General features: G+C 47.3%; 1 protein-coding gene across 2 annotated transcripts in view; it reads right to left on the reverse strand.

Annotated features, from left to right (window-relative positions):
• Positions 1-6,688: 6,688 nt before the first annotated feature.
• Positions 6,689-15,634, reverse strand: part of LOC135517132 (rho guanine nucleotide exchange factor 4-like) — a 122,571-nt gene continuing 113,625 nt past the window's right edge. Inside the window, exons 8-13 of one of the 2 annotated variants that reach the window (XM_064941163.1) lie at positions 12,746-12,978; positions 12,327-12,456; positions 11,972-12,103; positions 10,831-11,074; positions 9,379-9,456; positions 6,689-7,900 (exon numbers count right to left, since the gene is read on the reverse strand). In XM_064941163.1, coding sequence (XP_064797235.1) covers positions 7,743-7,900; positions 9,379-9,456; positions 10,831-11,074; positions 11,972-12,103; positions 12,327-12,456; positions 12,746-12,978 — 975 coding nt within the window. In that variant the 3' untranslated portion in view covers positions 6,689-7,742. The remainder of the gene's footprint in view (positions 7,901-9,378; positions 9,457-10,830; positions 11,075-11,971; positions 12,104-12,326; positions 12,457-12,745; positions 12,979-15,634) is intronic. The other variant, XM_064941164.1, reaches the window with a different exon arrangement.

Raw genomic sequence — 15,634 nt, forward strand, 5'->3', positions numbered from 1 at the left:
TGGCTGGCTAGTTGACCGCTGTGGCTAGCTAGTTGACCGCTGAGGCTAGCTAGTTGACCGCTGTGGCTGTCTCGTTGACTGCTGAGGCTAGCTAGTTGACCGCTGTGGCAGGCTAGTTGACCGCTGTGGCTGGAGTGGTGTAAAGCTCGCCACCATTAGACTCTGGAGCAGTGGAAACGCGTTCTCTTGAGTGATGAATCAAGCTTCACCATATGGCACTCAATGCATAGTGCCCCAATGCATAGTGCCAACTGTACAGTTTGGTGGAGGATAATGGTCTGGGGCTGTTTTTCATGGTTCGGGCCCCTTAGTTCCATTGAAGGGAAATCTTAACGCTACAGCATAAAATGCCAACCTAGACAATTGTTTTCCTCCAACTTTGTGGCAACAGTTTGGGGAAGGCCTTTCCTGTTTCAGCATGACAATGCCCCAGCGCACAAAGCGAGGTCCATACAGAAATTCTTTGTCGAGATCGGTGTGGAAGAAATTGACTGGCCTGCACAGAGCCCTGACCTCAACTCCATTGAACGCATTTGGGGTACAATAACAAGTACATTACATTATAATATCACAAATATGATAACTAAACAAATTATTAATGCTCAGCTATGAAAATCCAAATGACATTTAACCTTGAGTTGCTCCTTCTGTGATTATTATTTGACCCTGCTGGTCATCTATGAACTTTTGAACATCTTGAAGAACAATCTGGTCTTAATGGCCATGTACTCTTACGATCTCCACCAGGCACAGCCAGAAGAGGACTGGCCACTCCTCAGAGCCTGGTTCCTCTATAGTTTACTTCCTTGCCACCGTTCGTAGGTTCTGGCCATTTTTTGAATTTATTTTTTTGCATTTTTACCCCCTTTTTCTCCCCAATTTCGTGGTATCCAATTATTAGTAGTTACTATCTTGTCTAATTGCTACAACTCCCGTACGGGCTCGGGAGAGACGAAGGTTGAAAGTCATGCGTCCTCCGATACACAACCCAACCAAGCCGCACTGGCATCCAACCCGGAAGCCAGCCGCACCAATGTGTTGGAGGAAACACCTGGCAACCTTGTGCACCCGGCCCGCCACAAACAACCAGTAGATGTTTTTAATATATTTGCAAAAAAATCTAAACCTGTTTTTGCTTCATCTTTATAGGGTATTGTGTGGAGATTGATAGGAATGTTTATTTATTTAGTCCATGTTAGAATATGGCTATCGTAACAAAATGTGGGAAAAGGGAAGGGGTCTGAAACTATCCAAATACACTGTACTTCCCTGGAATCTCCAAGCTCCCTGTAGTCTCCTCATCAACAGGATTACAAGCTCCCTGTAGTCTCCTCATCAACAGGAATACAAGCTCCCTGTAGTCTCCTCATCAACAGGAATACAAGCTCCCTGTAGTCTCCTCATCAACAGGAATACAAGCTCCCTGTAGTCTCCTCATCAACAGGAATACAAGCTCCCTGTAGTCTCCTCATCAACAGGAATACAAGCTCCCTGTAGTCTCCTCATCAACTGGAATACAAGCTCCCTGTAGTCTCCTCATCAACAGGAATACAAGCTCCCTGTAGTCTCCTCATCAACAGGAATACAAGCTCCCTGTAGTCTCCTCATCAACAGGAATACAAGCTCCCTGTGGTCTCCTCATCAGCAGGATTACAAGCTCCCTGTAGTCTCCTCATCAGCAGGAATACAAGCTCCCTGTAGTCTCCTCATCAGCAGGAATACAAGCTCCCTGTAGTCTCCTCATCAACAGGATTACAAGCTCCCTGTAGTCTCCTCATCAACAGGATTACAAGCTCCCTGTAGTCTCCTCATCAACAGGAATACAAGCACCCTGTAGTCTCCACATCAACAGGATTACAAGCTCCCTGTAGTCTCCTCATCAACAGGATTACAAGCTCCCTGTAGTCTCCTCATCAACAGGAATACAAGCACCCTGTAGTCTCCTCATCAACAGGATTACAAGCTCCCTGTAGTCTCCTCATCAACAGGAATACAAGCTCCCTGTAGTCTCCTCATCAACAGGATTACAAGCTCCCTGTAGTCTCCTCATCAACAGGATTACAAGCTCCCTGTAGTCTCCTCATCAACAGGAATACAAGCTCCCTGTAGTCTCCTCATCAACAGGAATACAAGCTCCCTGTAGTCTCCTCATCAACAGGAATACAAGCTCCCTGTAGTCTCCTCATCAACAGGAATACAAGCTCCCTGTAGTCTCCTCATCAACAGGAATACAAGCTCCCTGTAGTCTCCTCATCAACAGGATTACAAGCTCCCTGTAGTCTCCTCATCAACAGGATTACAAGCTCCCTGTAGTCTCCTCATCAACAGGAATACAAGCTCCCTGTAGTCACCTCATCAACAGGAATCCAAGCTCCCTGTAGTCTCCTCATCAACAGGAATACAAGCTCCCTGTAGTCTCCTCATCAGCAGGAATACAAGCTCCCTGTAGTCTCCTCATCAACAGGAATACAAGCTCCCTGTAGTCTCATCAACAGGATTACAAGCTCCCTGTAGTCTCCTCATCAACAGGTATACAAGCTCCCTGTAGTCTCCTCATCAACAGGAATACAAGCTCCCTGTAGTCTCCTCATCAACAGGAATACAAGCTCCCTGTAGTCTCCTCATCAACAGGAATACAAGCTCCCTGTGGTTTCCTCATCAACAGGAATACAAGCTCCCTGTAGTCTCCTCATCAACAGGAATACAAGCTCTCTGTGGTCTCCTAATCAACAGGATTACAAGCTCCCTGTAGTCTCCTCATCAACAGGAATACAAGCTCCCTGTAGTCTCCTCATCAACAGGAATACAAGCTCCCTGTAGTCTCCTCATCAACAGGAATACAAGCTCCCTGTAGTCTCCTCATCAACAGGAATACAAGCTCCCTGTAGTCTCCTCATCAACAGGAATACAAGCTCCCTGTAGTCTCCTCATCAGCAGGAATACAAGCTCCCTGTAGTCTCCTCATCAACAGGAATACAAGCTCCCTGTAGTCTTCTCATCAACAGGAATACAAGCTCCCTGTAGTCTCCTCACCAACAGGAATACAAGCTCCCTGTAGTCTCCTCATCAACAGGAATCCAAGCTCCCTGTAGTCTCCTCATCAACAGGAATACAAGCTCCCTGTAGTCTCCTCATCAGCAGGAATACAAGCTCCCTGTAGTCTCCTCATCAGCAGGAATACAAGCTCCCTGTAGTCTCCTCATCAACAGGATTACAAGCTCCCTGTAGTCTCCTCATCAACAGGAATACAAGCTCCCTGTAGTCTCCTCATCAACAGGAATACAAGCTCCCTGTAGTCTCCTCACCAACAGGAATACAAGCTCCCTGTAGTCTCCTCATCAACAGGAATCCAAGCTCCCTGTAGTCTCCTCATCAACAGGAATACAAGCTCCCTGTAGTCTCCTCATCAGCAGGAATACAAGCTCCCTGTAGTCTCCTCATCAACAGGAATACAAGCTCCCTGTAGTCTCATCAACAGGATTACAAGCTCCCTGTAGTCTCCTCATCAACAGGTATACAAGCTCCCTGTAGTCTCCTCATCAACAGGAATACAAGCTCCCTGTAGTCTCCTCATCAACAGGAATACAAGCTCCCTGTAGTCTCCTCATCAACAGGAATACAAGCTCCCTGTGGTTTCCTCATCAACAGGAATACAAGCTCCCTGTAGTCTCCTCATCAACAGGAATACAAGCTCCCTGTAGTCTCCTCATCAACAGGAATACAAGCTCCCTGTAGTCTCCTCATCAACAGGATTACAAGCTCCCTGTAGTCTCCTCATCAACAGGAATACAAGCTCCCTGTAGTCTCCTCATCAACAGGAATACAAGCTCTCTGTGGTCTCCTAATCAACAGGATTACAAGCTCCCTGTAGTCTCCTCATCAACAGGAATACAAGCTCCCTGTAGTCTCCTCATCAACAGGAATACAAGCTCCCTGTAGTCTCCTCATCAACAGGAATACAAGCTCCCTGTAGTCTCCTCATCAACAGGAATACAAGCTAACTGTAGTCTCCTCATCAACAGGAATACAAGCTCCCTGTAGTCTCCTCATCAACAGGAATACAAGCTCCCTGTAGTCTCCTCATCAACAGGAATACAAGCTCCCTGTAGTCTCCTCATCAACAGGAATACAAGCTCCCCGTAGTCTCCTCATCAGCAGGAATACAAGCTCCCTGTAGTCTCCTCATCAACAGGAATACAAGCTCCCTGTAGTCTCCTCATCAACAGGAATACAAGCTCCCTGTAGTCTCCTCAGCAGGAATACAAGCTCCCTGTAGTCTCCTCATCAACAGGAATACAAGCTCCCTGTAGTCTCCTCATCAGCAGGAATACAAGCTCCCTGTAGTCTCCTCATCAACAGGAATACAAGCTCCCTGTAGTCTCCTCATCAACAGGAATACAAGCTCCCTGTAGTCTCCTCATCAACAGGAATACAAGCTCCCTGTAGTCTCCTCATCAACAGGAATACAAGCTCCCTGTAGTCTCCTCATCAACAGGAATACAAGCTCCCTGTAGTCTCCTCATCAACAGGAATACAAGCTCCCTGTAGTCTCCTCATCAACAGGAATACAAGCTCCCTGTAGTCTCCTCATCAACAGGAATACAAGCTCCCTGTAGTCTCCTCATCAACAGGAATACAAGCTCCCTGTAGTCTCCTCATCAACAGGATTACAAGCTCCCTGTAGTCTCCTCATCAACAGGAATACAAGCTCTCTGTGGTCTCCTAATCAACAGGATTACAAGCTCCCTGTAGTCTCCTCATCAACAGGAATACAAGCTCCCTGTAGTCTCCTCATCAACAGGAATACAAGCTCCCTGTAGTCTCCTCATCAACAGGAATACAAGCTCCCTGTAGTCTCCTCATCAACAGGAATACAAGCTAACTGTAGTCTCCTCATCAACAGGAATACAAGCTCCCTGTAGTCTCCTCATCAACAGGAATACAAGCTCCCTGTAGTCTCCTCATCAACAGGAATACAAGCTCCCTGTAGTCTCCTCATCAACAGGAATACAAGCTCCCCGTAGTCTCCTCATCAGCAGGAATACAAGCTCCCTGTAGTCTCCTCATCAACAGGAATACAAGCTCCCTGTAGTCTCCTCATCAACAGGAATACAAGCTCCCTGTAGTCTCCTCAGCAGGAATACAAGCTCCCTGTAGTCTCCTCATCAACAGGAATACAAGCTCCCTGTAGTCTCCTCATCAGCAGGAATACAAGCTCCCTGTAGTCTCCTCATCAACAGGAATACAAGCTCCCTGTAGTCTCCTCATCAACAGGAATACAAGCTCCCTGTAGTCTCCTCATCAACAGGAATACAAGCTCCCTGTAGTCTCCTCATCAACAGGAATACAAGCTCCCTGTAGTCTCCTCATCAACAGGATTACAAGCTCCCTGTAGTCTCCTCATCAACAGGAATACAAGCTCCCTGTAGTCTCCTCATCAACAGGAATACAAGCTCCCTGTAGTCTCCTCATCAACAGGAATACAAGCTCCCTGTAGTCTCCTCATCAACAGGAATACAAGCTCCCTGTAGTCTCCTCATCAACAGGATTACAAGCTCCCTGTAGTCTCCTCATCAACAGGAATACAAGCTCTCTGTGGTCTCCTAATCAACAGGATTACAAGCTCCCTGTAGTCTCCTCATCAACAGGAATACAAGCTCCCTGTAGTCTCCTCATCAACAGGAATACAAGCTCCCTGTAGTCTCCTCATCAACAGGAATACAAGCTCCCTGTAGTCTCCTCATCAACAGGAATACAAGCTCCCTGTAGTCTCCTCATCAACAGGAATACAAGCTCCCTGTAGTCTCCTCATCAACAGGAATACAAGCTCCCTGTAGTCTCCTCATCAACAGGAATACAAGCTCCCTGTAGTCTCCTCATCAACAGGAATACAAGCTCCCTGTAGTCTCCTCATCAACAGGAATACAAGCTCCCCGTAGTCTCCTCATCAGCAGGAATACAAGCTCCCTGTAGTCTCCTCATCAACAGGAATACAAGCTCCCTGTAGTCTCCTCATCAACAGGAATACAAGCTCCCTGTAGTCTCCTCAGCAGGAATACAAGCTCCCTGTAGTCTCCTCATCAACAGGAATACAAGCTCCCTGTAGTCTCCTCATCAGCAGGAATACAAGCTCCCTGTAGTCTCCTCATCAACAGGAATACAAGCTCCCTGTAGTCTCCTCATCAACAGGAATACAAGCTCCCTGTAGTCTCCTCATCAACAGGAATACAAGCTCCCTGTAGTCTCCTCATCAACAGGAATACAAGCTCCCTGTAGTCTCCTCATCAACAGGAATACAAGCTCCCTGTAGTCTCCTCATCAACAGGAATACAAGCTCCCTGTAGTCTCCTCATCAACAGGAATACAAGCTCCCTGTAGTCTCCTCATCAACAGGAATACAAGCTCCCTGTAGTCTCCTCATCAACAGGAATACAAGCTCCCTGTAGTCTCCTCATCAACAGGAATACAAGCTCCCTATGGTCTCCTCATCAACAGGAATACAAGCTCCCTGTAGTCTCCTCATCAGCAGGAATACAAGCTCCCTGTGGTCTCCTCATCAACAGGAATACAAGCTCCCTGTAGTCTCCTCATCAACAGGATTACAAGCTCCCTGTAGTCTCCTCATCAACAGGAATACAAGCTCCCTGTAGTCTCCTCATCAACAGGAATACAAGCTCCCTGTAGTCTCCTCATCAACGTGAACACGTATTTATTTTTTTGCCACAACAGACAACTTTGTCTTGCCAGAAACCCTGAATATTCACCTGAAAATGAACCCTTCTGAAAGGTGTCACAGACAGACAGCGTTCCAATGGGGAACAAAGGTGCAGTTGAACCTCTTCAATCCAGCTTCATTTTGAGAATACCGTACATGTAGAATCCGAAAATGTGTTGCTAAATGAATGTAAATGTAGGGGTTTATAAAGGTAAAACAGTACTCTTCATACTGTGTGTTTCAAAGCATCCGTACACTCTTCAGATGGCACTTCCATAAAGAAGTTAATTACGCACAGGGTAAGGCGGGGATCCCAAACTCAGTCCTCAAGGGGTACATGTTTAGTTTTTGTTAATCATCAAGCTTTGACCATTTGAATCAGCTGTGTAGTGTGAGGGGCAAAAACCAAAATGTGCACCCCTTGGAGTCCAGAGGACCGAGTTTGGGAAAGTTCAAAGGTAAAGCTTGTGAACTATGGACTCTTAAATAATTAAAATAAACCAGGAAAACATTTTTTTTTGTACAGTAAAAAGAAGTACAATAAACCTTTATCACAATTTTTCACCTTTTTTTTCCAGAAAGAAACTTAAATGCAAAAGTAACATGTTTCCTGGTATTGTGAACAGTTGGCATTTAGTCGGAAAACAAAAACAATTGGGGGGGGATGTCACATTTTGCTGCCGCCAGTCAACGTCTTTCATAAAGAGGATCCTCACTGGCAGTCAGTCACATGATCACGCAGCAGTAGTGGAACCAATCGGTTGTCGGTTGCAGTAGCAGGAATAATAGTCCTCGTGTATATGTACACACTATGTCCAGAAGAACCATTCCCACCTCTAATTGGAACCAACCTATAAAGTGCTTTCTCCAAAGAAAAAAATATCATCGTAATAATCTTTCACGATATCAGTATATGAATTAGGATAGGATTAAGTATATATATATATATAATAGTAAAAAAGAGCATCTGGCATAAAAAAAAGTTAAGTTGAGGCACGAGCAGAGAGCTCTCCTCTCCTTTGGCGGTTCACTTCTTGAAAGGCGTCAGTCTGCCGATGTTTTGCCAGAAGGTGGTTGCCTTTCGTTTGGGCTCAGCCAGCATGAAGACCTGCTGCTGGGGAACCCTGCTGGGCAGAGATGGCTGCTTCTGACGGAGCAGGAAGTCACAATAGGGCCGTGTCATCGCTGGGGAGAGGAGAACAGAAGGGGGGGGGATTAGTAATCTAATGGTCACTGCTGGGGAGAGGAGAACAGAGAGAGGGGGGGTTAGTAATCTAAGGGTCACTGCTGGGGAGAGGAGAACAGAGGGGGGGGTTAGTAATCTAAGGGTCACTGCTGGGGAGAGGAGAACAGAGAGAGGGGGGGGGTTAGTAATCTAAGGGTCACTGCTGGGGAGAGGAGAACAGGGAGGGGGAGGGGGTTAGTAATCTAAGGGTCACCACTGGGGAGAGGAGAACAGGGAGGGGGGAGGGGGGTTAGTAATCTAAGGGTCACCACTGGGGAGAGGAGAACAGAGGGGGGGGGGGGTTAGTAATCTAAGGGTCACTGCTGGGGAGAGGAGAACAGAGGGGGGTTAGTAATCTAAGGGTCACCGCTGGGGAGAGAAGAATAGAGGGGGGGTTAGTAATCTAAGGGTCACCGCTGGGGAGAAGAGAATAGAGGGGGGGGGGGGTAGTAATCTAAGGGTCACCGCTGGGGAGAGGAGAACAGAGGGGGGGTTAGTAATCTAAGGGTCTGTGTAGACCCCAGGAAGAGTAGCTGCTGCTTTCACAACAGCTAATGGGCAACCTAATAAAATACCAAAATACCATTTCAATGTAGACCTACAGTACCAGTCACACACCGACTCATTCAAAGGGTTTTCTTTATTTTTACTATTTTCTACATTGTAGAAAAATAGTGAAGACATCAAAACTATGAAATAACACATATGGAATCATGTAGTAACCAAAAAAGTGTTAAACAAATCAAAATATATTTTATATTCTTCAAAGTAGCCACCCTTTGCCTTGATGACAGCTTTTCACACTCTTGGTATTCCCTCAACCAGCTTAATCTGGAATGCTTTTCTAACAGTCTTGAAGGAGTTTCCATATATGCTGAGCATTTGTTGTCTGCTTTTCCTTCACTCTGCGGTCCAACTCATCCCAAACTATCTAAATTGGGGAGGCAGGGTAGCCTAGTGGTTAGAGCGTTAGACTAGCAAATGAAAGGTTGCAAGTTCATATCCCCCGAGCTGACAAGGTACAAATCTGTCGTTCTGCCCCTGAACAAGGCAGTTAACCCACTGTTCCTAGGCCGTCATTGAAAATAAGAATTTGGTCAAATAAAAAGGTAAAATAAAAAGGTCAGGTGATTGTGGAGGCCAGGTCATCTGATGCAGCACTCCATCACTCTCCTTCTTGGTCAAATAGCCCTTATGCAGCCTGGGATTACGAGTGCATATCAATCTAAAGAGTCTTATATGAATAATATAATATTATTACAAACTAAATGTGTAGAAATATAGCCAAACATGTTATCTAAGCCTATTTAAAAAATCAACAACACTCCACATACTCATCCACACAGCCAAACCAAAAACTCCCAAAGGGAAATTGAGTTTTTCTGCCATGCACCCATATTCAGTATAACCCCCTAAGGACTACATTACCCAGACATACCTTTGGGCTTCCCAGCAGGATGGCTTTTGCAGGCGTTGAGCATGGCCTGTTTCTTCTGGACCTCAGTGATAGAGAATCCTGGAGGTGGAAACCACATAGGTCATAGGTCATTGTGGATATCACAGATTCATTCTGCCTGGACCACCTATCAATACCCAGCTTTTCAGAGTGAACAGAATAACACAAGACCAGATTGTTGGATGAGAAAGTTTCAGTAGCATCCATATGCTTTGTTTTCCAGGGGGACCTGACTGGATCAGGGTTAGGAAGGCAGACAGCCTCAGAGAGGGAACCCACTGAATTTCCAACCAGAACCCTCCACACGTGACAGATCCCAGACAAAACCCTGAGACTACGGCAGAGAAGCGAAGCGGGCAGCTGAGATGGATTGATGGGCCTTTTGCCTGTTTGTCTGAGGGATCAATGACACTCTGAGACATTAGCATACCCTTCTCTTCCTGGTGGTTCTCTGAGCACAGCCCCAACAGCTGTTTCAACTACTACTGCAGCATTAGAGAGACAGGAAGACCAAACTCACATTTGACTAAACAGGAAAGGAAACACAATCCAGTGGCTTTAAGCTGACTAGCAATAACACAGGTCGGCAGTTCATCACATGCCTTTTTTCAAACGGAGGCGTACAACCATGACAGAGACGGTCAACTGACAGTTATCACTAAGGCAACGGGGTGACGCCTCCTCACCTGTCTCGCGGTCGTGCTGCACCTGCCTCCTCACCTGTCTCGCGGTCGTGCTGCACCTGCCTGCTCACCTGTCTCGCGGTCGTGCTGCACCTGCCTCCTCACCTGTCTCGCGGTCGTGCTGCACCTGCCTGCTCACCTGTCTCGCGGTCGTGCTGCACCTGCCTCCTCACCTGTCTCGCGGTCGTGCTGCACCTGCCTCCTCACCTGTCTCGCGGTCGTGCTGCACCTGCCTCCTCACCTGTCTCGCGGTCGTGCTGCACCTGCCTCCTCACCTGTCTCGCGGTCGTGCTGCACCTGCCTCCTCACCTGTCTCGCGGTCGTGCTGCACCTGCCTCCTCACCTGTCTCGCGGTCGTGCTGCACCTGCCTGCTCACCTGTCTCGCGGTCGTGCTGCACCTGCCTGCTCACCTGTCTCACGGTCGTGCTGCACCTGCCTCCTCACCTGTCTCGCGGTCGTGCTGCACCTGCCTCCTCACCTGTCTCGCGGTCGTGCTGCACCTGCCTCCTCACCTGTCTCGCGGTCGTGCTGCACCTGCCTCCTCACCTGTCTCGCGGTCGTGCTGCACCTGCCTGCTCACCTGTCTCGCGGTCGTGCTGCACCTGCCTGCTCACCTGTCTCACGGTCGTGCTGCACCTGCCTGCTCACCTGTCTCGCGGTCGTGCTGCACCTGCCTGCTCACCTGTCTCACGGTCGTGCTGCACCTGCCTGCTCACCTGTCTCACGGTCGTGCTGCACCTGCCTGCTCACCTGTCTCGCGGTCGTGCTGCACCTGCCTCCTCTCGTCCTGGAAGGCTCGGAGCCAGCGTTGTTTCTGCTCAGGCTTCTTGGCACACAGCAGGTGGACCTCGTCCCCCGCCAGCGAGCGCAGTTTCAGAGCGTTCTTCACCGACACGTTGAAGTCCTTCTCCTTCCCGTCCTCCACATCCACCACCTCCATCTGGTCCATGTCCATACGACCCTTACAGTACAGCATGTCCCTGCGCAGGAGGTCCTAGTGGGATACAGGGAAGTGTTACTAACCCTTACAGTACAGCATTTCCCTGCGCAGGAGGACCTAGCATGTCCCTGCGCAGGAGGGTCTAGCATGTTTCTGCGCAGGAGGCCCTAGGGGGATACAGGGAAGTGTTACTAACCCTAACAGTACAGCATGTCCCTGCGCAGGAGGACCTAGCATGTCCCTGTGCAGGAGGACCTAGCATGTCCCTGCGCAGGAGGACCTAGCATGTCCCTGCGCAGGAGGACCTAGCATGTCCCTGTACAGGAGGACCTAGCATGTCCCTGCGCAGGAGGGCCTAGCATGTCCCTTTGCAGGAGGACCTAGCATGTCCCTGCGCAGGAGGGCCTAGCATGTCCCTGCACAGGAGGGTCTAGCATGTTCCTGCGCAGGAGGGTCTAGCATGTTCCTGCGCAGGAGGCCCTAGGGGGATACAGGGAAGTGTTACTAACCCTAACAGTACAGCATGTCCCTGCGCAGGAGGGCCTAGCATGTCCCTGCGCAGGAGGGCCTAGCATGTTCCTGCGCAGGAGGGCCTAGCATGTTCCTGCGCAGAAGGGCCTAGGGGGATACAGGGAAGTGTTACTAACCCTAACAGTACAGCATGTTCCTGCGCAGGAGGACCTAGCATGTTCCTGCGCAGGAGGTCCTAGCATGTTCCTGCGCAGGAGGGCCTAGCATGTTCCTGCGCAGGAGGTCCTAGTGGGATACAGGGAAGTGTTACTAACCCTTACAGTACAGCATGTCCCTGCGCAGGAGGTCCTAGCATGTTCCTGCGCAGGAGGTCCTAGCATGTTCCTGCGCAGGAGGGCCTAGTGGGATACAGGGAAGTGTTTCTAACCCTGAGGCGTACATGGTCAGGGAAGGGTTGGAGTTGTTAACAGCGTTGCTCACCTTTTTGCAGTAGACCATCTGGTGGTCGAAGAGGAAGAACATGCGCTGCTGGCTCCTAGCCTGAGGCTGGGAGATCTTCGTCAGCTCTCCAGAGAAGATCAGATCTGAACTTTTACTCAGGATATCTTCTCCCTGACCATGTTCAAACCCAAGAAATATATGTTAGAGCCTGGAGAGATACGGGGTGCATGAGATACAGAGATTGTTCATCCAACAGATGTGTATTGTATAGCTAAGGGCCCGGAGTTGGTCCTGACTTCAGGCATTGTTTCCAGATCAAATCACCTGGTCAGGAAAAAAACCTGACCCCTAGTCATGGATTCTGTTCCATGACCCATGATGCACTGTTCCTCACCTCCCAGTCCTCTATGGAGCGCTGCCATTGGGCGATCTTGTCGATGTTCTCCAGGCGTCGCTTCCTCTCGTTGATCAGCCTGGCCACGTTCTTCATGGCGTTCAAGGCAGCCTCCACGTCCCTATAGTCCCTGATCCCAGAACAGATGACCATGTTAGACTCTAGGCCTCTATCTCTACTTCCTTTCTCTCTCACATCACACTGTATCTAATAAAAGCTTTGTTTTATATAAAAGTCACTAATATGGCTGCCAATTTACAATCTGAGAATAACTAAATATACTATCAGTGTCAATACCCCTGCTGTAAGTGAATTAGGTTTAGGTTAGACTGTACAGTATAATGTGTGTGCTGGTTTACAGTACCTGTGCTGGGGGTTGGTGTATTTCAGTAGCTCGGCCAGCTGCAGAGGGTACTTACCTGTGCTGTGGGTTGGTGTATTTCAGTAGCTCGGCCAGCTGCAGAGGGTACTTGCAGATCTTCTGGACGGGCGTGAGCAGGAAGCCATCCAGCGAGATGTCAATCATCTTCTGCAGCAGACGACAAGCCTCGAAGAAGAACACGTACTTGTTGGTCTTCATCCGCCTGGACAACTGCACACAGGCGTTGGGGTGGTTGTTACAGTACTCCGAGTAGATCTGGAAGTCTGTTTGCTGAGGAGGGAGAGGAAGAGACAGGAAGCGTTAACATGGCGGTTTGAAACGATGACAATTAGGCTCTAGAGAGGTTTCGTAACCCTAGAGAGGTAACGTAAACTACTGGTGATCCTTCTACATTTTGGAAAACGGTAAATGCACTGAATCGTACAAATTCCTCCTTTTCTTCCATGACTAAAGCAAGTTCTGTCTGACTCTGGCATCCTGACTGAGAAGAATGGAAGAAGTCATGCCGCAGGAGACAAATAGGTCCTGTTGTATATTAGCATGTTTCCAATTCACGATGCAGTTCTGTCGTATGGGTGTTTGCCATTAATCCCCTGTCAAGTGTGTGTTCCCCCTCTACAGGCCGATGGAGAACACAGATAAAAGGCAGACAAGCTCAGAGGCCAGCTGGGAGGGACTGGAACGGCAGCACACAGTATTTAGACTTGTGCACCATGCTGTTTGTTTCTTTAGTTTGAATGATCAGAATTCATTTCGGTAGAAAATATTCTTTACATTTTTGTGTCCAGAAGAATGACAAATGAATGGATTATGATTTTTCAAATCAAAGTTTATTTGTCACGTGTGCCGAATACAAGACCTTACAGTGAAATGCTTACTTACAGGCTCTAACCAATAGTGCAAAAAAAATTATTAGGTGAACAATAGGTAAGTAAAGAAATAAAACAACAGTAAAAAGACAGGCTATATACAGCAGAGAGGCTATAAAAGTAGTGAGGCAACATACAGACACTAGTTAGTCAGGCTGATTGAGGTAGATATGGTTAAAGTGACTATGCATATATGATGAACAGAGAGTAGCAGTAGCGTAAAAGAGGGGTTGCGGGTGGCAGGACACAATGCAGATAGCCCGCTTAGTCAATTAGAACAACTTGAATCAAACTCTGGACATTCGATTTGTCTGCGTCAAGACTAACATTTCACCAATCTCCATTGTGGCTAAAGGATTAGAATGGAATTTGGGACAATTCTATTGGACAATTTAGCCACTACAGATGCTTTAAGTCTGCATTTTATCTCGGCAGGCTTTTTATTTGAAAGAAACGGTGGTTTAATTGACCCCGGTCAGTCAATCGAATACTCTTCCCTCTGCCTGCCTCTAGCTGACTCAACGGTTAACGCATACATTTTTTATTTAATTTCAACATTTCACTATCTTTGATGTGCTTGATGCCTTGCTGAAGATTGATGTAGAAGAAAATTCCCTTGGGCAGATATGCTTGATCCATGTTTTTGCTCCAGCTCTCTGCCCCGCTGATTGCTGAATCATTAAGCCATATTTTCTACCTGACCATTATATCTGGTACTATCTGGTACTATCCCCAAGGTTTGGATGATGACCCATGTACTCCCCCTAACCTGACCATTATATCTGGTACCATCTGGTACTATCCCCAAGGTTTGGATGATGACCCATGTACTCCCCCTAACCTGACCATTATATCTGGTACTATCTGGTACTATCCCCAAGGTTTGGATGATGACCCATGTACTCCCCCTAACCTGACCATTATATCTGGTACTATCTGGTACTATCCCCAAGGTTTGGATGATGACCCATGTACTCCCCCTAACCTGACCATTATATCTGGTACTATCTGGTACTATCCCCAAGGGTCACCACCTTCATAAACTTTCTTGCCTAGCTAAAATATTAGAATCCTTGATTAATTCTCAGCTAAGATCTTTCTGATCTTTGAAATGTATTCTAAACGTACATCAGTCGGGTTTTAGACCGGGTCATCTCTGCTGCATCCCTAGTTATAAATGATGTGGTTAATGGATAAAAGGCAACATTGTGCTGCCCTCTTCATATACCTGTCAAAGGCTTTGACCACTCATTGCTAATTCAGAGGCTTTCCTCAATTGGCCTGGACCAGGCTGCATGTAACTGGTTTAAAAATTACTTGACCGATAGAACACAATTTGTATCTACTGACGGTGTTAAATCAGGTCTCCTGGATATTACGAAAGGTGTCCCGCAGGGGTCGATTCTGGGTCCTGTACTTCTTACTGTTTATATGAACAAAATTGACTTGTCTGTAAACAATTGTAAACAAGCACTTGTATGCTGATGATACTGTTGTGTATGCTATTGCCCCCACGGTTGACCAGGCTCTATCTGATCTACAGTTTGCCTTCATTGTACTTTGTATGGTGTCCATATTGATTGTGTCCCTGTTTAAAAATATCTGGACATCTAGATAGATGAAAAGCTGTCTTTAAAAAGCATATTGATGAGTTAGTAAAATAATTTGGGAGTTAAAACGGGCTTCTTCTGTAGAAATAGGTCCCGCCTCTCGGTAAATAGTAGAAAGCAGATAATTCAGTCGCTGTTCCTATTGGTCCTAGACTATGGCGACATCGTCTATATGAACACAGCTGCCACTTCATTAAAGCCATAGGATGCAGTTTACCGTGCTTTATTATGGGTAACAGTTTTAGTACTCATCACTTCATTCCTCTGTGATGTCATCACTGCATTCTCTACCAGGAAGTTAGTTGGCCCTCTTTGATGTCATCACTGCATTCTCTACCAGGAAGTTAGTTGGCCCTCTTTGATGTCACGTAGGTTGATACATTGCTATGTTATCATTTATAAAGCCCTTTTATAAAAAGTTCCACTGTCCCTAATATCTTTTGCAAA

This window comes from Oncorhynchus masou, chromosome 28 (assembly GCF_036934945.1).
Source record: "Oncorhynchus masou masou isolate Uvic2021 chromosome 28, UVic_Omas_1.1, whole genome shotgun sequence".
In the NCBI taxonomy this organism is placed as follows: Eukaryota; Metazoa; Chordata; class Actinopteri; order Salmoniformes; family Salmonidae; genus Oncorhynchus; species Oncorhynchus masou.